General features: G+C 43.4%; 1 protein-coding gene across 1 annotated transcript; it reads right to left on the bottom strand.

The window, feature by feature from the left end:
- Positions 1-1,186: 1,186 nt before the first annotated feature.
- Positions 1,187-24,213, bottom strand: KRT7 (keratin 7). Its single transcript, XM_020966241.2, has 9 exons — positions 23,739-24,213; positions 21,142-21,353; positions 18,623-18,683; positions 16,506-16,601; positions 12,793-12,957; positions 11,586-11,711; positions 9,220-9,440; positions 5,595-5,629; positions 1,187-1,639 (listed from the first exon to the last, which is right to left on the bottom strand). Exons 1-9 carry the CDS (start codon positions 24,111-24,113, stop codon positions 1,479-1,481), a joined length of 1,452 nt encoding a protein of 483 aa, XP_020821900.1. The 5' UTR covers positions 24,114-24,213; the 3' UTR covers positions 1,187-1,478.
- Positions 24,214-25,166: the final 953 nt, after the last annotated feature.

The following is a 25,166-nucleotide window of genomic DNA, read 5'->3' as shown; positions in this document are numbered from 1 at the left end:
ATGAGCTAGAGCACAGAGCTCCCCAATGATCTCTCAGAAATATCAGTGATCACTTTCCTACCAAATCTGATGTACTGGTTAAAAAAAACCAGTCACCACCTTCCCTAACATTTCTGCAATATTTGACACTATTTTTCTCTCTCCAGAATCCTCATTCCCACACTTTCCAGGTTCTCTTCCTGCCTCTAACCATTTCTCTTTCTCCTTCATCCATCTGCTCTTCCCTTTCCCAATCCCTTAACATAATTTCTTTCCCAAGGTCTGGTTTTCAACTATCTATGTAAATTACTACAGTACTCCAATAGATCTGGGATCTCATCCACAGAGGGTGCCCTTCAGTGACACGAGTGTCATCCTGCAAGTGAGTGATTCATGTATGGGTGAGTCACAGACTTGAGATAATATTTATAAAGCACTAAGTAAATGCTTGTTCCTTCTCCTCCTCACCTGTCTACCAAGCTCTAGACCTGGATTTTCAACGGCCTATTGGACATCTTCATAGATTCCAATTTTAGGAATGGAATGAACTTGAGAGGTTTCAGCTACAGTATCCCTGACAGGTGATTGCTCCACTTGCATACCATTGGTGATGGGAAACTTACTATCTCTCATGATGGTCTGTTCCATCTGTGATTAGTTTTAAAACATTAAATAAGTCTACTGAACTGAAATCTGCCTCCCTGTATCTGTCTGGCACCTCAAATTTAATATACTTAAAGTTGAATTTATTATTTATTCCTCAAAACCTAATCTTCCTCCTGATTTCCCAGTGACACCACCATTCACGCAGCCAACCAGGGTTAAAACCTTGATGCTACCTTTGACTCTTCATTGGTTATATCCTCCACCAGTCCTTAAGCTCCAAGAGAGCAAGGAGTGTTTGTTTATTTATCTTTGTATCTCCCCTAGCAACCAGCTCAGTGTTCTTCTAACAGGTAATATTTAGTAACCATTTGATGAATTCCAGTGTGGGGGATTGGGACTGGAATATTAGGGATGGAGGCCGAGATTAGCCACAAGCCTTCAAAGGTTGGATTTTCCTCCATATTACCCAGCCTTCTTGGCTTCTTCTGAAAACCTCAATATTGATGTCACCATTACTTATCAATCATCCCACCCCCAGACCTTTGACATCCTTGTCCTAGCACCATTCTAAGATCAGAATAAAAGGACATGGACAGCAAACTCTCCTGAGCAGAACAACTTTATTGAGAGTTTTTTTTTTCAGATGCTCCCCACAGGCCCCAAGACGCACTAATCTCCACTTTCTCATCTGCTATATCGTGGTGAAGGGAAATGGGATGGGGTTATGGAGTAAGCAAGGGGAAAAAACCATCTACAGATCCAGCTTCTCCATATCTCTTTCCTCACTGTAGCTCCAGAGAGAGGAGGCAGATCAAAGGGTGAACTAGGGGACAAGTGAAATATCTCTTCTTTCTTGCCATTACTCCTTCCTCAAGCCTCAGTGGCTCCTTCGCTCAGTTCCGGATGCTCCTCCGGCTGGAAGATGTGGTTCTGATAGAATAACTCTTCAAGGTCCCAGATCCAGCTCCACTGGAGAAACCAAGGGCATTGCTGCCCATCATTCCACCAAAGCTCACCCCGCTACCTAAACTTCCTCCAACTGAATTCACCACAGCTGAAGAAGAGAGAGAAGAGAGGTCAATATGTCTCCAACTCATGAAACTAAATTATGACTTATTTAGCTATTCCCAGTACTACCAGGCAACTCCCCAGCACTAGCATCATGAATCAAGTCAAAATACATATTTTGTATTATCTGTGGCTTTCTTTCATACAAGGTCTCCATCTTCCCCTCAACATCTAATCATTAGGGGTGGTTCTATTGGATATGAGGTAAAACAGAGTGTCTGGTTAGTGTAAGAACTAAAGGATGGGAATTGAAAGAGTGGAAAGCTATTTGGGAAACCTCTTGATGCAAGGAGACACTGACTGACCCGATTCTGGTGGGGGAGGGGGGTCCCTTCCATTTTTGTACTTTTCCAGGAAAGGAGGAAGAGCAGCCTTTTTTGTTTGTTTGTTTTCTTCCTGCCTCAGACTTGCCTATTTCTAGAGAACCTTAAATCTAACCCAATCTGGCAATTCATCCTAGAATGTCAGGGATGATGAAGAGCTCAGAGATTAGCAAGAACTTGTAGCTATGCAATGGAGTGCTGTACTGAACTGTAAGTGATCCCACATGAGATGTCAGACAAGATTTGGAACTACCCAAAGAATTTCATTCTATGGACTTCTGAAAGCCCTGAATGAGAATGTTCAACATTTGTATCATGAGAGAACCATAGATGCCCTAACTGATGAATGGCCGAAGGATATGAATAGGCAGTTTTCAGAAGAAGAAATCAAAGCTATCAAGAGTCACATGAAAAAATGTTCTAAATCACTATTAAATAGAGAAATGGAAATTAAAACAGCTCTGGGTTATACTTCCTCACACCTATCAGATAGGATAACATGACAGAAAAGCAAAATGACAAATGCTGAAGGGGATGGGAAAAATAGGGACACCAAAGCATTGTTGGAGGTGTTGTGAACCGGTCCAACCATTCTGGAGAATAATTTGGAACTATGCCCAAAGGGCTATAAAACTATGACTCAGTAATATCACTGCTAGGTCTATATCCCAAAGACATCAAAGAAAAGGTAAAAAGACCTATATGTGCAAAAAATATTTATAGAAGCTTTTTTTGTGGTGGCAAAGAATTGGAAATTGAGGAGATGCTCATCAATTGGGAAATGGCTGAACAAACTGTGGTATACGATTGTGATGGAATGCTATTGTGCTATAGGAAATAACAAGCAGAATGTTTTCAGAAAAACCTGGGAAGTCTTATATGAACTGATGCAAAGTGAATTGAGCAGAACCAGCAGAATATTGTACATAGTAACAGCAAAGTTATAACAGTGATCAACTGTGAAAGATTTAGCCATTTTGCTCAAGACAAAGACCCAAGATAATTTCAAAGGACCCATCTAAAAAACACTATTGATCTCCAGAAAGCAAGAACTGATGAACAGTACAGATCAAAGTATACTTTTTTAATTTTATTTTTCTTGGTATTTTGTGTATGTTTTCTTTTACAACATGGCTAATGTGGAAATATTTTGCATGACTTCATATGTGTAATCGATATTATATTGCTTGCCTTCTCAAGGGATGGGAGATAAGTGGAAGGGAAGAAGAGAATTTGTAACTCAAATTTTTAAAAAATAAATATTTAAAATGTTTAATTAATTGGGAAATACCTTACAAAATAGATTTTAAAATTTAGAAAGAAAACCTTAGAGATATTAAGGAATAGATTCTAACTGGTACCAGATGGCAGTATATGTCTTTAAGAATTGTGAAACATGTTCAGTGTGCTCAAATGAAAGTTCTGCCAAATCATGCTGTATCTTTGAACATTATAAATACCAGCAAATCCTTGGAGCTAGGGCATATAGACTTGTTAAACTCTCAAAGGAGATAGTAAGAATATAAGCAACATCCTAGTAGTGTCTGACCATTTCAGTGGGTTTCAGTTATACCCCAGTGAGAAACCTGAAATCTCCTCCAATTAACGTGTGTGTGTGTGTGTGTGTGTGTGTGTGTGTGTGTGTGTGGTGTTTCCCTGCCAAGATCTCAATTGATCAAGGTAGAAACTAAAGGAAGTAGAAACTAAAAGTCTAAAACCACATCTGACCATCCTCAAAGACCCACAACCTAAGTACCTTAATCACACAATACTGAATATGCTGCGGACCATAAGACCTGAGTTGAAGGTTCAATAGAGTCACCATGTGGCATTTTGAATGGGTGCATGTTATGCTACCAAGAATGCCATGGGCTTGGCATCATAGCTGCTGGTGTTTAGGGGAGAAGCACAATCATGTACTGATTTGTGCTTTAGCATTTCAGAAGGTGGACTGGACATAGAAAATCAATCACTACATTCCTTAGCTGAGAGATCCCTTGAAGGAGGCTACTCACTTTGAATTCACATAGCAGCCTACAGTGGTACGTATGATGATCAGGTTTAGAACTCCAGGAAAGGGATAGATTTTCTACTAAGAAATCTTGGTGTGCAGGGAACACACAAGAAGGCAAATGGATGGAAAGCTGTCCTATGTCAAGTAGTTGAAAGACTAGGCAGTTTGCCAATCTACAAAATAATCCTGGAGGCAGTTTTTTGTTGTTATGTTGTTTCAGTCATATCAAACTCTTCATGACCCCACTTGGGATTTTCTTGGCAAAGATACTGGAGTGGTTTGCCATTTCCTTCTCCAGCTCATTTTACAGATGAGGAACTAAGGCAAACAGAGTTAAGTGACTTGCCCAGGATCACATAGCTAATGAGTATCTGAGGCCATATTTGAACTCAGGGAGATGAGTTCCAGCCTTCTGGCCCAGCACTCTACTGCGCCACTGCTAGAGACCTGCAAAGATATCACCTATTGCCCATTGGAGGTTTGGTAGGGCTCTTTGGTGACCAACAGGAAAACACTGAAGTGGAGTACGTCAAAGAAGCTCCAGAAAGAAGGGTTAGCCCAGTTGAATACAGATTGTTGAAGGTGGATAATAGCCAGGATGATTCAGATGAAGAGGAAACCTCATCTTTGTACCTGCTGGAGTGTCAAGGAAGACAATCAAATGAGCCTCAGCCTGAGTGGGAACTCTGGCCAAACAGGGTAAGGCTGACATTGGAAATCACCACTGTACTGCCTGATGCTTCCAGATCTATTCCAGATATGGAAGAGAAGCTGTCTACAGGGCTTGGAGACAGCAGCTGATAGCCTAGGCTATACACAAGCTCAAGGTTGTAGTTACACAAAGGTGTAGAGCCATCAATAAGAAACATCAAGACTATTTGGCTCCCTTACTGGGCTGTACTTTCTAAGAAGGCAATATCCCTGTCCCCCCACCCCTGAAACAATACATGTTGATCACGTGCAATAAAAAAAAAAAAAGACTATTTGGCTCTGCAGGGAAAAGTCAGTCACAGATCTAGAATAAGAAGGAAGCTAACAAAGTTTTCTTGATGTCCAGGGTATGAAAAGTAAAACAATTACCCAGGTAGATGTATAATAGAAAATAATGAATGTAATGGTTGATACCTAACCAAGTAATGTGTACTCTATACGCAGCCACAACACATGCAACATGTTACATCTGACCTGTGTTTTTGTCACACAGTATACATCTTGCTCTATGTGCTAATTGCACAAATTGTGTTTTTGCATGTGGCCTGTGTGTTTGGTTACTGCATGCATTCCTGATAGGCCTAGAGTGGGGAAGAGATTTACACAAGGCCATGAACTAAAATTTGAGGGTTTTTTTTTTACCCACTAGTTCTACCCCATGGCCTGACAACTAGAGTCCCTACCTAGCTTGCTTTATTTTGCCAGATGTAGCAGCCAAGGAAAAGATAGTAAAGGGCTAAGGCAATTGCAGATAATTCCAGACAAATTCCTAGGCCTAAGCGGGATTATCTATATCACTGGTTTCATGCTCAGGTGGGAGACTCAGGAGACCTGAGGTAGTTGACCTTAGGCCTCTGTGATTTGAGTTTCAGCTCCAAAAACCAGTGACTTACAGATATTGACAGCTCCAACTCCATCTCCGGCCAATCTACAATTGAAAAAGAAAGACTGGTTAGAATCTATATTCCTTCAGGGCTTAGAGATCTGAATTATTTCTGGTTATTTTTTCTAACAAATTTGTACTCTTCATCCTAGACTTTGATGCCCTCCCTCTTGCGACAACACCTGCTCCATCTCTCCTACGCCTTCCAAGCTTTGGCTCCCTGCTTGATGCCTAGAGTGCAATTCCTCTTGCTTCTCTCCCCTCAAGACACATTTTGGATGCTAAAACCTTCCTCCATTAATCTGCACTCTACCCCCAAACTGGAAATCATTTCTCTCTTGGCAATATTTTTTTTATTTCAAGCACCTTGTATTATATATTTTGTTCTGTGCATGTTACACCCCACATCTTCACTCCCAACAAGCTCTTTGAAGGCAGGGACTATGTAATTTTTCCTCTTTTTATCACCTCCACCTAGCACCATGCCTGACACATAATAAGTATTTAATAATTGTCTGTTGAACGAAAAACAAAAAGAAATTAAATTAATGCTTTTGTCTAGCAACCTTGCTCACCACCACCCTAGTCTTTTCCTAACTCTTCCTTTCCCACCTCTGCATCTTCTAACACAGCTGTTTCCTAGACCTCAAACGTCTTACCCAAGCTTCCTTCGCCTGACATTCACAAACCTATCACATACTCTCTCCCTAACTCAATTGCACTCAGGCTCCATTCCTTCTATCTCTCACCATTCCCTCTCTCCAGCTACTCATTGTGGAAGCAAAGTTGGACTTGGGGTCAGGAGATTTGGGTTCTTCTAGTCCTTGTCCCCACCACTTACTTGTTCTGTGACATTTAGAAAGCTACTTAATATTTTTGTTGTTGAGTCATTTCAGTTGTGTCCAAATCTTCGTGACCCCATTTGGTGTTTTCTTGGTAAAGATACTGGAGTGGTTGTCATTTCCTTCTCCAGCTCATTTTACACATGAAGGAACTGAGGCAAACAAGGTTAAGTGACTTGCCCAGAGTCACACAGGCCAGATTTGAACTCAGGAAGACGAGTCTTCCTGACTGCAGGGATAACTCTCTACCCACTGCACCACCTAGCTGTTAAGAATACTTACTCTACCCAGCTATGTTGTTGTAAACCCCATAGAAAGATATTAGTATAGGAAACACGAGCACTCAGTATTGTTGTTATTGTTGTTATTAATTATCCTTCCTGAATCTGGTTGCTTGTCCCCTCCTCCCCCATCTGACTCTAAGCTCTTATTGTGCAGAGGACCATTGCAGCCCTTCTCTTTCTGACTCTCCTCACACCTTATTGGGGTAGGGCTCTCTTTGTACCTGATGGGGAAGTAGGGAATGAACTGGCTGTCAATAATGGTTAACTTGGTGCCAATGAAGGGAAGAGGGAAGTAAAGGGTCAGCCTAAAGCAAACTTGTATGATTTTTATGGAGATAAAAAATTCATTCATGGCAGCTGCCTTATTTGTATTGTGACTCATGCCCCATTAGAAAGGAGCAGTTGGCCTTGGGGCCACACTGGCTCTGTCTTGCTGGAGAGTAAACAAGTGGCTAGGAGAGAGCCTGGCTTCCGTCCCCTCCTGGTTCTTTGCAGCCAAGAACATTAAGAAAACAGGATGGGGATCAAGGTTATTTATCAAGAGGGATACCAAAGGACCATAGTTAAGTGCTTGAAGATGGTTTCATGTTGTGTGGGGTCCTTTCTCCTCCAAGAATAGAACGCTGTGTTGAGTTAAAACAAAGGCCAGAAGCCATTAGTTTACTGTGGGAAATCACTTCACAGCCCAGCGCCTCATCTGTTAAATGTGGGCTTCAAGCTTCATGGTCTCTAAAGTTCCTTTCAGCTCAGAGACTCTCAGAGCTCAGAGAATTTGGAGGTTGGAGCATTTTAGAAAAAAAAGAAGCTAGGCTAGAGAATGGATCCTGAGAAGCAGCAGCAGTAATGGACAAGATAGACTGACTGTTCCCATTCTTTTCTAAGAGGAAGTGGCCTCTAAGTCCTAGGTGGTTGGGGAGGAAGGAAAAGGAGGATCCTTCCTAGTCTGATTGTTCCCTTTGACCAGAGGCAGTTGGGACTTTAATTTCCTCGTCTTCTCGGGGACTTTGGGACTTTGACATACTCTAAGTCACTCATTTGGGATTCCTGTGCCCATCCCCAAAGAGGCTAGAACAATTAGCCGAGAAACTCCCTTTGCAATCTCAACCTCCCCTCACACACACCCCATTTTACCGCAGTTGGCCAAGGTCCTATCTCACATTTCTCACTACTGTATCCCCTACTAGCCTTTCATGGGTCACTTCTTTATCTTCCCACACACACACAACCCCACCCCATTCCCAGCTCTGTACCCCAACCCCCCCCCCGAGATAAAAGATAGTAGCTACTCCCAATCTTGACTTTGTCTGGTAAGAGTTCATAAGGTCCTGAAAAGGACCTTAGGAGAGTACAATGGGAAGGATGCTGGGTTTGGAGTCAGACAACTTGGGTTCAAATCCTGACTGGGCTGCTCACCACCTGTATAAACTAAGACAAGTCACTTAACTTCTCTGCACCTCAGTTTCCTCATATGTAGGTATAAGCTGTAAAGGCTACCAGATGAGTCCAGTTTTGCTGAACTGTTTTTCTTGATTTCAAAGGAGGGTCTTTTTGCTGAGGGTGGGGAGAGGGTATATCAGTAACTAATTGTGGTGTGAATAACAAAAACAAAAATCCATAGTAAAACTTTTGAAAGAAAAGAAATAAAAGGGAGAGGTTGAACTTCCCTTACCAATCCCATTTAGATGATGCCACTCCCTTGGCTTTAGATCTGATGATCCATACCCCATAATTTAGCCTTTGATTATATTCCACATTGCTATCTAATTATGTATTTTGCCTAAGCCTTTTCTCCCCAGCCAAGCTCTTAGCTACTGGAGGGAAAAGGTATACAGGGAGACAGGGTAGAATACTGAAAAGCACATGGAATTTACAGCCAGAAGACCCAAGCACAAATTAAATCCGAGCTCTACTACTGACCTTTTATGGTATGTCACCTACCCTCCTTGAGTCTGTTTGCTCATCTGTTAAATGGGGATGATAGTAGTTACACTATAACCTACCTCAGGGGGTTTTTGTGAGATCCAAAGGAGACCATGCAAGAAAAATACAGTTTTAAATCTTAAAACTCAACATTATGCATGTAATCTCCATGCATTTGGTATTTGCTAAAAAAAAAAAAAACAGCCCAGTATTGGCTTCAAACATACCAGTGTTGTTCCTATCCTTTTTTGTTTGTTTATTCTGTTCTTCCTGCCTTCATTGACTCACTTGTTCATTCAATAAACATTTATTGAGAGAGCTTTCCCCCGCACTCTCTGGCTCTTTGCTAGCCATCTGTTAAAGATCAGCTCAAGCGCTTCTTGATAATTAGAGCTTCAGAAAATGGAATAACCTGTCTCATGCAGCAATGAGCTTCCCTTCACTGGAAACATCCATTGCTCCTTTCTGTGATGCTTGACAACCGGTATGGCAGTGCTCGCTACGTGTTTGGGGGTAGGTTGACTGACTCCCCCAGGTCCGCTCCGGAGACCCTGCATCACTTCCCACCGCCAAATGCCACAATGCACACCTGCTCTCCTCGCCTTCCAGCAGCTTCCTATAGGTGGCGATCTCGATGTCCAGGGCCAGCTTGACATTGAGCAGATCCTGGTACTCCCGCAGCTGCCGGGCCATCTCCTGCTTGCTTCTTTGCAGGGCAGCCTCCAGCTCCTCCTGCTTGGCCCGGGCATCCTTGAGGGCCAGCTCTCCACGTTCTTCAGCCTCAGCGATGGAGGCCTCCAGCTTTACACGCTGTAGGGAAGAGAGGATGGGAGGGCAAGAGAGGAGAAGAGGGAAGTTTTATGGCATCAGCTTGGAGACTTGGAGTAGTGTCCATAAAGGGATCCCATGATCCTTGATAGAGAGAGAGAGAGACAGAGAGAGAGAGAGAGACAGAGAGACAGAGAGAGAGACAGAGAGATAGAGACAGAGAGAGGCAGAGAGATACACACATATATACATATATGCAAACACAGATGATAGATACATAGATATGAATTTACATAGCAAACACAAAGTTTGCAAAGTGCTTTACAAATATTTCTCATTTTATCATCACAGCAACCCTAGGAGGTAGGTGCTATTATTATTCACATTTTATGGATGACAAAACTGAGCCAGACAGAGATTAGATGACTTACCCAGGGTAACACAGCTAGTAAGTGTCTGAGACCAAATTTGAACTCAGGTCTTCCTGCCTCCAGGGTAAAGGGTAAAGATGTCCCCAAATACTATGGACTCCCTCAGATCTCCCCCACTGGCTCCAATTAATTACTGGGAATCATTTGAGAACTATAATGCCCAAGAGTGGTATGATGTATGTTCCTCCGAACTCCAGGTGTTCAGAAGACCCCAGGCCTTTTCCTTCATTTCCTCCATTTCTTCACAAATAAATCACATGAGTCATGGTAAGAATACTCTACTCCTGGTCTGGGACCCAATTTGTGGCCCCTGAGAGGAAGTCTGGAAGGGTACCACAAACATCTCAGAACCACTGAGATAGTCCAGAAATCCCTCCTAGGATAGTCCCAGGTTCAAATATGGGTTGGAACAGGCCCCCTGGGGCAGCTGAGGGCCTTTGTTAAGTCTGAGTTCTCAGCCCAGGAATGGAAAAAGAACTTGAGGTCCATTAGGATCAGCCTAGAGGTAGAGAGAGAATGAGGAAGGGACCTGTTTGGCCCATCAGTCCTCACAGCTTATGTGGCCCCAACTATTCTCCCCTCTTTAGCTCCGGCATGGTGTCTCCCTAACAGATCAATGGGATCCCCCAGTCTAGCACCCTCCGGGCCCAGAGTGAATTCTAACTAGCAGGAGAACTAGGATAGAGAGACCTGGGCTTTGTCCCTGGGGCACTAAAATATAAAGAGCATAAAAAATGTAAATAATGAGTTCAAAAGATTGTGCATTTAAAAAAGCACTGCATTCACATGTTGACTTCACAGGCACTCTTTCTATAACATGGAAACAACTGCATTTAACACACTGAAGTTAACAAGAATAATTAGTTAAAATAGGAAGCTATTAGATGGCAAGGATTATTAATAATACCCATCTCTGAGCCACTATAGTAATTAATTATGTCTAAGCTGAATTGTCCAAATGACTTATTGTATTATTTTCACATCGTGAATTAGAGTGATACATGCTGCTAGCTCTCAGCTTCAAAATGACTAGGTATGGTTCTGTCAAACAGTAGCCAATTCTGTCTCTCCAGCTGGGCTTCTTCTATCTTTTTCCTTCAAGGTCTCATCCTTCTGAATGGAAGCTTAATTCCAATGAGGAAGCAGTCCCGTCTGTACATCTTATAACAATTTCAGATGGAAATAAGTCTGAGGTAGGGTTATGAATACTGTTACCCTCCTCCCTCATATCCCACATACATTCTTCCTGCCTGAGGTCAATTCTTTATAAGGTTTTATTCCCCAAGGTCATTATAAATGTTATATTTATAATATGTATATATATATAATATTATATATAATATTTATAATATATGTTATATATTGCATTATGTATGATATATGCAATATATGTCATGTATTATATTTATAAAATATATACAACATTATAAATATATTTCTTTCTTCAGATTCCCAGACAAAGTTGAAGAGGATATGGTAGAATAGATTTGGGAATGGGTGTTAAGGCTGTGCTAATTATTTAGAGAAATGCTCCATAGGGTTATTAAGAAGTAGACATATATACAGAAGCCAATGAGGAAGAAGCATCGGTAGTGGGTAGGGTTTCAGCAGGGGTTGAGGGGACCAGAGACTGGCCTGGTTTTCAAAAATGCTGAAAATCCACTAGTCCCACAATGCCAACTTTCATTCTTTTAGGAATCAAAATAGCAGGCATTTTGGACTTGTTAGTCATGGTAGGGGAAGGGTCCCACACTACCTGGTTCTTGATATTGTCGATCTCGGCCTGCAGCCGCTGGATGGCCCTGTTCATCTCAGAGATCTCATTCCGTGTGCTTCGAAGATCATCACCATGTTTACTGGCCTGAGCCTGGAGGGTCTCAAACTAGAAGGAAGAAAGGAGAGAATGACAGAAGGTGATTAATGAGAATAAATGATTCATCCACAGGGCCAAGGAGGTAGCCCTCAGTTTTATCTCCTCAGCCACCACGTGTGCCCTACAACATGCACACTGAAGCCCCCAACAATCTCCCATTCACCATAAAGCCTTTGTCTAGAATGGCCTCACTTCCCATCACCTGCTGAAGTCCTACCCAATATTTTAAAGCTCAATGGAAACCTAGCTCTTCCGTGAAGTCTTCCCTAAGTCCCCTTTCAGTAATGCTCTCTTTTCTCTGACTTCACATGACACTTTATTTTGTAATAATAATAGCTAACATTTATAGATAATATCTACTTATGTGCCAGGAGCTGTGCTGAGCACTTTACAAATATTATCTCATTTAATCTTCACAACAACCCTAGGAGATAGGTATTACTATCCCCATTTTACAGTTGAGGAAATTGAGGCAAACAGAGGTTAAGTGGCATGCCTAGGATAGGGCCTGGATCTGTAATTTCATTGCTACAGGAAACTCCTTACTGAGGGGGACTCACCCTTACAATGTGGGGTGGCACCATCTCTGCAAATTATAGTCTTAGTTTCATAGAACACTGAGAGATTAGTGACTTGCCCAGGGTCAGAAGAAGGACTTGAATTCAGGTCTTCTTGGCTCCAAAGTGGGCACTCTATCCTCCAAGCCATAATGTCTCTCTGTTGCACTCAGAGCATAAGTTTCTATATTACAGGTATCTGTCTCTGCATCTTCCTCCTCTAGGATCCTCTTTCCATGCCTTATCATGACATGGAATTTGTCCTGCCTCCTTGAAGGCTATACCCATTATATCTCTAATAAGGACCTTTGTTGAGTACCCAAGAAGAGGAAATTATATCCTACTGTGACACTATGAACTGAGGATTCCTGTTTGGGGTTGACTGGTATCTGAGGAAGGCTATGGCCTCTTCAACCTTGAAGAATAGGCTTCTGTGTGTCTGAATTGAGAGAGGTAGCTCAGGAATTACTAGGATGACCCCTGCAGGTCCTTACCAGGTGGAGGATTTGATCCCTTCCCAAAGCCCCATTCACCTTAGTCTGGTACCAGGATTCAGCTTCAGCCCGGCTGCGGTTGGCAATATCCTCATACTGAGCTTTGACCTCAGCAATGATGCTGTCCAGGTCCAGGTTACGACTATTGTCCATGGAGAGAACCACAGAAGTGTCCGAGATCTGGGTCTGTAGCTCATTCAACTCCTGTAGAAATGTGGACAGTTATGGTCAGGGACCAGCAGACAAAGCCTTTCCTCCCCCCAGATTCCACAGGCCCACCACACATCACACAAGGTTAAGAGGAGAAATCAAGGGCAATGCAGCAAAGGGAAAGGCAGCACAGAAGACAATGAGATAAAGATACTCAAATAGATACTGAGAGAGAGGTGAAAAAAAAGAGGAGAGAGATGCAAGGGACACAATGAGAGACAAAGAGATGAAAATACCCAAGGAGATACTGAGAGAGAAGTGAATAAAGAGTGGGGACAGATACCAAGAGAAATACTGAAAGAAAGAGGCCAATAATAGGAATAGTGGGCATTTATAGAACACTTTAAAGTTTCCAGTTTACGTGTTATTTTCTTTGAGGTTCATAGTAAGCCTATGCAGCAGGCACTGCAGGTATTATGATGCCCATTTTATAGATCAGGAAACTGAGGCCCAGAAAGATTAAGCAACCTGTTTTGTCAGAGATGAAATTTGAATTCAGGGCTTCCTGACCCTATATTTAGCATAATAGCAAGGCAGATATTGCAAGAGACAAACTTAAAGAGAGCCTGAAAGAGATATAAGGTAAAGATACCTAAAGACATAGGGAGGCGTGGAAGCCAAAATGATGGGAGAGAGACATAGTCACAAACACATAGATATAGAGGATCTTGTCAACATATTCTTGAATTAGGGTTTTGCTTGTATTTCTGCTGTAAATAAGAGTCATTTGTTAGCCTCTTCTTGGATTAGGGATACACACACACAAATGCATACATGTACATATATGAGTGTGTGTGTGTGTGTGTGTGTGTGTGTGTGTATGTAAAATAGTGGCTGGGGTTGGGATAATACCAACACTAAAGGCAATACCAATCTGTGCAATTCATACAGACTGGTTGAAATTCAGACATAAGTAGGAGTCAGGAAAATAGAGACCAAAATCGATGTGTAGAATAGCTAATGGAACTTCTAGGGCTGTATCCCAAAGAGATCATAAAAATGGGAAAAGGACCCACATGTACAAAAATATTTATAGCAGCTCTTTCTGTGGTGACAAAGAATTGGAAATTGAGGGGATGCCCATCAGTTGAGGAATGGCTGAATAAGTTGTGGTATATGAATGTAATGGAATACTGTTGTGCTATAAGAAATGATGAGCAGGCAGACTTCAGAAAAACCTGGAAAGACTTGTATGGTCTGATGCTGAGTGAAGCAAGCAGAAGCAGGAGAACATCATACACAGTAACAGCCACATTATGCAATGACTAACGTTATTAGACTTAGTCCTTCTCAGCAATGCGAGGATCTAAGGCACCTCCTAAGGTCTCATGATGGAAAATGCTATCCACATCCAAAAAAAGAACTATGGAGTTTGAATGCAAATTGAATCATACTATTTGCTATTTTTTTCTTCTATTTTGTTTTATTTCCTCTTTCTAATGGTTCCTCCTATTGGTTCTAATCCTTCTTTACAACATGACTAATGTGAAAATATGTTTAATAGGAATGTGTATGTATAGCCTATATCAGATTGCGCACTGTCTTAGGGAGGGAGAGGGAGAAAAATTTAAAACTCAAAAGCTTATGGAAGTGATTGTTGATAAATCAAAATTAAAAATAATTTAAATATATATAATATAAATATATATAATAAATAATAATAAAATGTTCAAAAAGAGGAGAAAAAAAGAATAGCTAGTGGAAGTATCCACAGAAATGTAAGTGACCCCATGAGCCTCCCGAACTTTATAAGCCCAGTTCTCCAGCCTCCACCATGATACCCAAAGGACAGTTAGGTTGATATGATGAGAATGAACACAGGTCTACAAAGAAAAAGAGTGAGTAAAAAAGAGTCGAGTAAGAGCGTGAGGACAGATGAGAGGGCGTGAGTGTGAGGTTGGCTGGAAGTATATAGGAAAGAATCAGCAAAAGTGATGGTAGGAGAGAGGAATGTGAACCAACAAGCAATCTAATCTATCCAGGATATTCTGGAGCCCCATTCACCTCACACTTCTCATGAAGTAGTTATTCAATGTACAAATGCCAAGTCTTCAGCCACACAAACCCATTCCACGTTTACTAGACCCCCATTTCATTCTAACCTGGCTTTGAGCCTCCATATGTATACAGAACCTGGAATAATCTCCCCATCTTCCTCTCAGCCCAGGTCTAGCCCTCCCCTGCTTGCAGATAGCATTCCACTTTCTCTCCCCATACATACACACATGACTTCACACACCTTCCCTAACTGACCCTACTCAGTTTCCCTTATTCCTTCCTATGTTCTCAATACTAATATGATATATAAAGTAATAAAACATCATAGGTGCAACAATTTTAGAACTGATGACCCCACATGTAGTCCACGTGAGGTCTGATTTAGGCAATATGGGCCTTGGCAACCACACAAGTCCTTATCCCTCTCTACTGCCACTGGATCATTTCCTTATTAATTCTCCCTAAAATGTAGGGAGGTATTTAAGGGAGGTACCTGAGGTATTTAAGGAGTGTTCTGTTATTTCATCATAAGCTAACAGAAATGGATGATCACTCTCAACTATTTCTGAGCCCCCACTTATCTATAAATAAACCGGAGAAGCCACTTTTCACATATGCTTTCTCTATATGTCTCTCTCAAACCCCCTAATCTCATGGGCTTAAATTAACATCAGTGTTATTAGCTATACAATAATAACAAACAATAGAGACATATATAAAGATTTCAAAAATTTAACAGCTGTGAAAAGGATCACAGTCACCTCTGACCATCAGCTGCAACTGTCACTTAAACCATTAGCACCAGCATTCAAAAATCTCCATCAAACTCTCAAGAATTTTCTTCAGGTTATCTTCTCCACAGGACGAGTTAAACTTAGTTCTCCCAAAACGCCCTTTCGGTTTTTCTCAAAGATCACAGATAACTCACTCAGACTCTCAAGAAAGAAGTTCTCTTACTCCTTTCTCTAAGTGCTTAACAGACTCTCTCTTAGCCATGACTGTTAAATCACTCCAGAATTACATGTAAAACTATAAATCCCCAACAATTAACTCATTCTTAAAGTTAAACTTAAAAGTAACTCATTCTTAAAGATATAGCAACAGTCTCTATGGGAAGAGATGGTGTTACATAAGATTAAGAGTTTAGAGATTATCTAGTCTTTTCACTGTACAGAAGAAGGAACTCAGATGAGCAATTAAATTACTTGTCCATTGTCACAAAGAACTAGGATTTAAACTGACTGAAAACTGGTAATTCTTTATACTATTCAATGCAGAATATATATATATATATATATATATATGTATATTATGTATATACATATGTGTGTATGTATACACACATATATACATATATTAGCATAGGATAGTATAAAGAATTACCAGTTTGTGTGTGTGTGTACACACACACACACACACAGATCAAAATCTACCCCTCTAAAACACATCTGGTTAGGTGTCATCCTGCCCATAGGTGGGGGGCTGGATAAGATGACCTCCCAATCTTCAGTTCCTAAGCATCTCCTACTCCCAGAAGTCCTTACCGTTTCATTAAGTGTTCTCAAGAAGTTGATCTCATCATTCAGGCCGTCCACCTTGGCTTCAAGCTCTACCTTGTTCATGTAGGCATTGTCCACATCCTGGAGTGTCAGAGAAAGGAAGACAGACACCATGAGTCCACAAGACTAGGAGCAGCCACATTAAACCACTGACACTCAAATGACATCCACTGGCTGCACTGTTATTTAAGGTCATGGCTTAGATATGTCTCTTTGCTCGAAGACAAGTTATGGAGGCCACCAGTCCCCAGTATAACCATGTGCTACTGGTTATTCTTAATCATAGAGGTGTTAGAATGTTGGATCAGAGTATCAAGAGCTGGAAACGAGTATTCAGGTCACATAGTCAACCTCTTTCTTTTATAGAGGGGACTCAGAGAATTATAGAAACTTACCAAAAGTCACACAGGTAGTAAATAGTAGAGTCAAGATTGAAACCCAGATCTTCTGAATCCACTTCTGAAATTCTTTCTATACTTTACCACCTGACATACTTGATAAATGATTTTAATCCTTGGTGCTGGTTGGCTAAGATATTTTCCAAGCCCGGCATTTAACCGCTTCTAAAGTTCAAGTTAGGATTAGACTCCCAGGTCCACCACCAACCAGTTTCATGATCTCAATTAAGAAAATTTCCTTTCCTCTCTGAATCTATTTCATTATGTGTAAAAATGTAAATAATTCTTGTCTTGGTGTCTCCACAGAGTTGTTAGAGGATTAAATGAGATAATGGAAATGAAAGTACTTTCAGAAGAATGTAAGGTACCTTACAAATACAATATATCTTTAATTATCACAGTGGTTGTTAGTATTACTATTGTGTGTATTATATATGCTGCCTTCTTTGTGCAGATGAGAATTCTGACCCACTACCCCTGGGGCACATGCTTTGAGTGGTTTCTCCATCAGTAAAGTTGGGTGTGTGTTGAGCCAACCACGCTCTCTGAAGAGCACTCACCCATTTGTGTTGTGCTTGGCCGAGACTAGGAGTGCAGCCCAGAGTACAAAATTGCAACCTGCTCTGGGTCGGAAACCATGACCCTTGAGCCATTGATGCCCAGTAAGACTATTGGTCTTGGGGGATGACATTATCTGTCCTAGTCATGAAGTCTTAGAGACAAAACATCAAAAATAGAAGGACCTTAGAGATAATCATTTTACAAAAGAGGAAGATGATGGTGATCCTCTGATGGTGATAGAGGAAAATTGATTAGTTCAAGGATGCAGAACAATTTAGTGGCAAAGACAAAACTAAAACCAGGGTCACCCAGGCACATGATTCACACTTATGCAGCATCTTGAGGTTCATAAAGAACCTTTCTCCTGACAAGCAAATGAAGTAATACTACAAAGCAGTCAGTCAGTCAATACGCATCTATTAAGTGCTATGTGCCAGGCACTGTGCTAAGTGCTGGAGATACAAAGAACGGCAAAATATAGCCCCTGCCCTCACAGAGCTCACAGTCTAATGGGGGAGACAACAAACATGTAAATAGCTAAGTACAAATAAGACACACAAAAATCAATGGAGGGAAGGCAGTAGCATTAAGGGGGCTCAAGAAAGATCTATCTAATCCAATAAGTACCTAATAAATACCTACTATATAAAAAATAAATTGACAAGTGCCATGGATCTAAAACCAAAATTATTCCTGACTTCAAGGAACTTATTCTACTTTGTCCCCAATTTCATTTATAAGGAAATGGTTTCAGAGATTAAGCACATGTCAGAGCCACCAAGATGGGTATAGACTTTATGACTAGGACAGATAATGTCAACCCCAAGACCAACAGGCTTGCTGGGGTAGGGCAGGGCATGAACGGCTCAAAGGTCATGGTTTCCAGCCCTGGGTGGATGGGGTTGCTATTTTGTACTCTGGGCTGCACTCCTAGTCTTGGCTAAGTACGACACAAATGGGTCAAGTGATCTTCAGAGAGTGTGGTTGGCTCAACATACACCCGTCTTTACTGATGGAGAAACTACTCAAACCACCATGTGCAGCATTCTTCCAACTGCACCTCAATGTTGCTCTACTCCAGTGCTTTTTTCCGCCATAATATTGACTACCTGGTCAGGACACATGCTTCTGCCTACCACTCACCTTCTTCAACACCACAAATTCATTCTCAGCAGCTGTGCGCTTATTGATTTCATCTTCATACCTGAAAATAGAAATGGATGGGGTAAGATGGATGAGACAGCAAGAAAGGTTCTCATTCTACACCCCCCCCCAGGAACTCTAAAGCAAAAGTAATCTGCTTATCTAGTTCTCCAATAACCTTTCTTGGAAACCAGCCCTTCTTCCCCGCCCCACCCCCTTCAAACCCAAGGGCCTGCCAGGGTCTAACAGAAATTTAATCTCCCAGGGTCCTCTATATGAGTTTCTCTGGAACTCTGTATGGGGGTGAGTGGTACTTAGAAATTGGGGTCTATAGACAGTAGGATAGACAGGGTCACAAAATTAACTTTGCCCCACTAGGTAGAATTAGGAGTTGGGGAGGTTTCAAGAGAAAAGAGGACATTAGTTTAACACAGTTTTATAACTGGGTGTTCTCAGGGCATCAAATGAGGTTGCAGCTAATGGAGTATAATAGCATCTGATGGTTGTTTAGTAATGACAGCCACCAAGAAGGATCATGGGATTGATAACTGGGAGGGACTTCAATTAACTGAGGAGGAAATTGAGGTTCTGTGAGATTGTTAGTTGCTCAAAACATCCAGGTTTCCCTCTGCCCCAATTTAAGCCTTTGAAATCAGCTTCAATGGCCAGAGGGAGACCAGGGGATAAAAGGCAGAACAGCTGCTTTGAGGTAGTACAACAGAAAGGAAGAGCAGACCTCCTCCCAGCCCTCCAGGATCTTTCCCCACCTGCCCTCCTTTCCTCGGCTTTCTCAGTAGATCAAAAGGCAGAAGAGATCTGGGCTTTAAGGGGGCTGGGAGGAGAATGGGGAGTGAAAATCATCAGGTTAAAAGGTGCTTAGAATCCCTAGGAGCCTTCATCAGCCCCTCCATGCCTGTCTTTTGCACCTGTCTTCACTTCACCTGCTATGAGGATTAGGGATGTTGACTTTTCTTTAGGAGAGATGGGCAGGGCACTTCCCCATAGCCAGAAGCCCTGTTGGTTCTCAGTGGTTATCTAGGTCAGCTCCCACCTCCCTCAAGCTTCTGCTGGAAGTATCTAGTCCGTCTCCAAGTTGGTCTTCCTTCCCTACTCCAGGAAGCCCTCCTATATTAAGCCCACCCCTCTCTCCTAAGGCCTTCAGCCCTGTGCCTGCCCCTCCTAAGGCAAAGCTCTGATGAGTGCGGCACCCATCAAAGTATACCGGGTGTGGCCCCACCCCAAGCACTCAAGCTGTGATTTTCCACGGAAGGGAAGGCACAGCAGCTGCCTCCCAGGCTGTCCTCAGCAGCCCCTACCTTCAACGCCTTCCACTTTCCCTACATTCAGTTTTTGTTTCCTACTGGATTCCTCTCCCTCCTTTGACAATCCTGTCCCTTAGAACTGGAAAGTCGGCTAATGCAACTTCTTCATTTTCAAGAGAGGATACTGAGACCCAGAGAGGTTGTAGCTTTTGCACCTCAAACCCAAGCCCTCTGACTCCCAATCTATTGCTCCTTCCACCATATCACTCTGCCATCCCTCCAGGAGTCCTTTATTCTGCATCCCTACAGCAAATGTGATGCTTCATTTGTATTTGTCCATATTCTGTTTGGAAAGGTTCCTTCCAACTGAATTACCCCTGCTAGAATAAAGCTTCTTCTCCCACTTCTCTCTCGTTCAAGAGCAACTCATGGAAGGACTCATCACTGGTGTGATCCTTGCAAAGGAAAGGAGAACATCTGCTTTTCACTTTGATGACCAGAGACTCAGAAAGCAGCCCCTGATAAAGCATGCAGTGAGGTGGGGGAAGAGAGGAAGGGACCACTCAGGACTTGTCAATAAAGAGTCATTAGGCAAGCAGTTTCAGCCTGCCACTCCCAAGGCTCCAACAAGAGGAGACAAAGCTAGGCCTGCTATGGGACAGATGGACATTAGACAGACCTGCAAATGGGCTATTTACCCAAGAAGACTTAGAAGGAAGCATAATAGCTATCTTTAAGCATTTAAAAGGCTATTATGGGAAAGAAGGAATGAGACTTGTCCCTAGTGGGCAAAAAAGAACCAGGAGCAGTGAACGGAAGGTGGCAAATGTTAGGTTTGAGGTCAGGAGAAACTCCGTAGAGCTGTCCAGTAATGCAGTGAGCACCCCATCACTGGGGAGTATTCAGGCAGATGTGATGGGGGCGGTAGATGGGACGTGGTTTCAAGTTTGACTAGGACTAGTGTCTAAGGTCCTCCCGGAATTGAGATTTTGTGAAAGTCTTTCTCAACGTTTAGGGGGGAGGGGAGGGCGAGGTAATGAGAGCAGAGATTACATGATGGGGTGGGGGTGAAAGATTCCATAAGTACACTGAGTCTTTCTGAGAGGAAATTATGAAGATGATGGGCCTGCATTAGAGATTCATCAGCTCTGAAGACAGGAGTATGGTTGTGTCAGCATCAAGAATGGCAGGATTTCCACTGAGGGTCCAGGGCCACCCAAGTCCCCACCCCACACAGAGCCTCTCCCACTATGTTACTTGTTCTTGAAGTCCTCCACCACATCCTGCATGTTCTTCAGCTCGCCCTCCAGGCGGCCCCGGTCTCCCTGAAGTCCGTCCAGCTGCCGCCTCAGGTTGGCAATCTGGGCTTCAAAGATGGATGGAAGGCGGCTGCCTTTGGAGGACTTCTGCTCCTGGAGGAGGCTCCATTTGGTCTCTAGTATCTTATTCTGCTGCTCCAGGAAGCGTACCTGAGATCCCAAGGAAGAGGCAGATCACAGAGACTGGGTGGGGCAGCTGGGTGACACAGTGGATAGAGTGCTGGGCCTGAAGTCAGGAAGCTCCAAGCTCAAATCTGCCCTTAATCACTTACTAGCTATGTGGCCTTGGGAAAGTCATTTAACCTTTGTTTGCCTCCATTTCCTCAACCATAAAAATGGGGACTACTGGGGAAGGAGCTCCATTCACTGAGCAGACCCTGTTATAATAATAGTAATAATTAGTAATAATAACAATAACACTTCCATAGCATTTGAAGGTTTAAAGAGCACTTTTTTTACTTGCAGTATGTACCTTATAGAGCTATTGCATTAGTATCCCCATTATACAGATAAGAAACTGAGGATCACACTCTTTGTAAGCAGAGCAAGGATTTGAGTCTGTAAGCAGAGTGCTTTGTCCATGCTTCATGATGAGCATTATGGGAAAATTCAGAAGGAGAATGAAGCCAGGCCATGGCCCCTCCCAGTGCAGTTGGGGAGACAAGATTCAAGGTGACAGATAGATAGCAAACAATAAAAGCTGAGTTTGCCCAGTGCCCAGTAAATGGCAGGCTTCCTGGAGAAGTCGAAATCTGATCTGGGCCCTGGGGAGAAAGGACTGAGGTATGGGCGAAACATTCCAAGTAAGAGAGATCATGCAAACAATGAGGAAGTGTGGGACATAGGCAGGGTCGGGGAATGAACCCTCCTAGAGTAGAGGGTTCCTGCAGGGAATACTAGAGAAATAAGGTTGGAAATATGAAGGATTTCAAATGCCAAAAATCTGGGTTGGGGTAGCAAAGGAACCAGTCATTTAATAAGCATCTATTAAGTGCTGAGGATTAAGGTAAAAGGCAGTCCCTGCTCTCAAACAGCTCTGAGTCTAAGTGGGGGAGATAACATGCAAACAAGTGTGTACAAACAAGCTATATACAGGATAAACTGGAAGTAATCAACAGAGAGCACCAGAATTAAGAGAAATTGGGAAAGGCTTTCCTATAGAAAGTGAGATTTTAGCTGGGCCTTGAAGGAAGCCAAGGGAACCAGGAGATGGGAATGAGGACATACAAAATAGCCCCCCTACCCAAAGAAACCAACCAAGACCCTGGCCCCTCCTCTTCCTCTCTTCTCATCCCAGCTCTCTTGGGACCTCCAAAGCTGTCCTGGCCTTGCTCTGCCTTTGTGATACAGGTCGTTTGGGAGGAGGGGAGAGGGGGAAAACAAGAAAAATCAATCACAGGATCAGAGCGAGAAGGGACTTCAGTGATTGTCTGATTCAACTCCTTCATTTTAGAGGTGAGGAGCTGAGGCTCCAAAGGGAGTAAGTGACTAGAATAAGGTCATGGAGACAGCAAGTACAGAGGCATGGTTTGGGTTCAGGTCCAGTGACTCTTTCTGCTATGTCACCCCTCCTAACTAATGTGTATAGAATAATGCTAATTCAAAACTTCTTCATGCTTTAAGGAGAACAAAGCACGTTCATCACACAAGCTCTGGGAGATAGGGGGTAAACGCATTATTAATCCCATTTCACAGAGGGAGAGACTGAAACTCAGAGTTACTGAATTATGGGTGGTTGCATGGGCAGTATCAGAGCCAGGATCCACAGTGCCTGCTTCTGAGACTGGTGCTCTTTCTATTATTTAGTATAATATCCTGAAAACAGCTTGAGATTCCAATGGTCCACCACAAAATCTGTGTCTGGGTTCCATCCCTCCCAGTTGTCCTCTAGTCAATCAAACAAGCCTGTAGTAAACACTGTACTAGGCGCTGGGCATACAAAAACCAAACATGAAATTGCTTCTACCTTCACTGAGCTTACATTCCTTTTTTTTTTTTTAGGCAATCAGGCTTAAGTGACTTGCCCAGGGTCACACGTCTAGTAAGTGTCTGAGGACAGATTTGTACTGATTTCTACTAGAACCATTTATGCACCTTGTTCACTGAAACCCATCCTATTTTCTCACCCCCTGAGGAAAGAGGAGCTCACCTGTTCCCAGTCTAGTGGGGGAGGCAGGACATACCCACAGTTTTAGATGCTGGATGGGATGAAGGGGTGGGGTGGGGTAGAGAGACTCCCTGGAGAAAGGGAGATTTAAGAACAGGCCCAAAGAAATAAGGGTTGGTCATAGTACTAGGCCCTTAGAAAGGGGAAAGGGGGGTAGACTAATTCCCATGTCTACTGTTTGCCTCCCCACCTCCACCCTCCACCCTCCACCCCTCATCCTTCCCATATCCACCCTCCACCCCGCCCCATCCTCCCCACCCACTGCAACTTGGGGACAAAGATCTCTACAGCTTAGGGTGTTGGTGGGGGGTGAAAGGGAGGGGGAGGGAAAAGGAGGCCCTGAAATCTCCACCCCACCCCTTTCTTACCTTGTCAATGAAGGAGGCAAACTTGTTATTTAGGGTCTTGATCTGCTCACGTTCCTCCTTGCGCACCTGCTGGATCTGGGGGTCAATCTCCAAATTGAGTGGGGCCAGCAGGTTCTGATTGATGGTCACCTCGTGGATGCCAGCCCCTCTAGGTCCAAAGCCTCCCCCTGAAGCCCCTCCATAGGCAGAGTGCAATCCCACAGCCACTCGGGGCCTCCCAGAACCCAAGCCATAGAGACTGCTGCTTCCGAAGCCCCCTGGCTGGCTGGCTGAGCCACCCCTGGAGGCCACTGAGACCAGAAGCCTCTGGCCTCCCCTTCGAGGAAAGGCTGCAGAGCGGGAGCTGAAGGACTGGGAGTGAAACTGGACAGACATACTGGTCGAAGATGAGGTTCTGGCTGGCAACCGGGCTGGCTCGGGCTGGGCTGGGCACAGCTGGACAAGCCTGGGTGAAACAGGAGCGGTGAACCCTCTGGAATCCCCCCCAGAAGCTGGCCCCTTTTTATCCGTTAGGAACTGGGCTGGGCCTGCCCCAAACTAGCTGGAGAGATCAGCTTACAGCAGGTAGGTGGGCGGGGTTGGCTTTCATCCACCTTTCTCAACCTGCCGGGAACCTCCCCAGAGAGACTAGGCCACTTTTGCCTGAGGAACTGGCTGGGGCTTGGGGGGTTGATGCAGTAGACAGGTATAGCCACACCCAGTCCCTCGCCACTATCACTACCACCTAACCCTGAGGTCTCTAAAAAGGATGACCTGGAGGGAGAAGACATTGGCCCTGCCATCTGGGAGGCCTCATTGGATGGAGGAGACAGTACCGACATTCAGGATACAGAGATAGAGACAAAGACTGAAGAAAGAGCAGACTGATAGCTCTGTGGGGATGAGGGAAGGATTTGTGGAAATGTCTGGGGAGGAATGAGCCATACTAGGCTTTTTGGACAAGGCGGGTGTAGAGCAGAATTGACAAAGTGGGGCAGTAGAAGTTTCCTTATCTATAAAAGTAGGGACTTGGAGCAGATAACCTCCAAGGCCCTTTCCAGCTCCAAATCCTATAATCCTAGACCTTGGGTGTCTCAGTTTGGGGCTGAGGTGGTGATAGTGGGGATGGATTAAAATGGAATTATGTGTAGACACTGGAGCCCTGAGGTCAGTAGTGGTTCATGAAACTCATGGGATAATCCCACCCCTATCATGCTTCAAGGGCCAATGTGGGAGGAAGTTTGCCTGGTGGTCCCTAACCCCACTCTATTGGAAGTCAGCAGCTCTTCAGCCCAGGAAACCCTCTCCCCGGGGGTGTCCTCTCCCCTGAGGGACAGCTCACTTCTTAAGCAATGTGACTCCTGGGCCCTAGAGCTGGATCCAGCCTCTGGCCTAACAGGTTTATCTTAGCACCCCCCAGGCCCGAAGTAGTTTGGGTAAGGACCCTGT

The sequence above is a fragment of the Phascolarctos cinereus genome, unplaced genomic scaffold, assembly GCF_003287225.1.
Source record: "Phascolarctos cinereus isolate Bilbo 61053 unplaced genomic scaffold, phaCin_HiC Scaffold_1;HRSCAF=81, whole genome shotgun sequence".
Classification (NCBI taxonomy): Eukaryota; Metazoa; Chordata; class Mammalia; order Diprotodontia; family Phascolarctidae; genus Phascolarctos; species Phascolarctos cinereus.
Note: the sequence above shows the minus strand (reverse complement) of the source record. Positions and strands in the feature narration are given on the sequence as shown.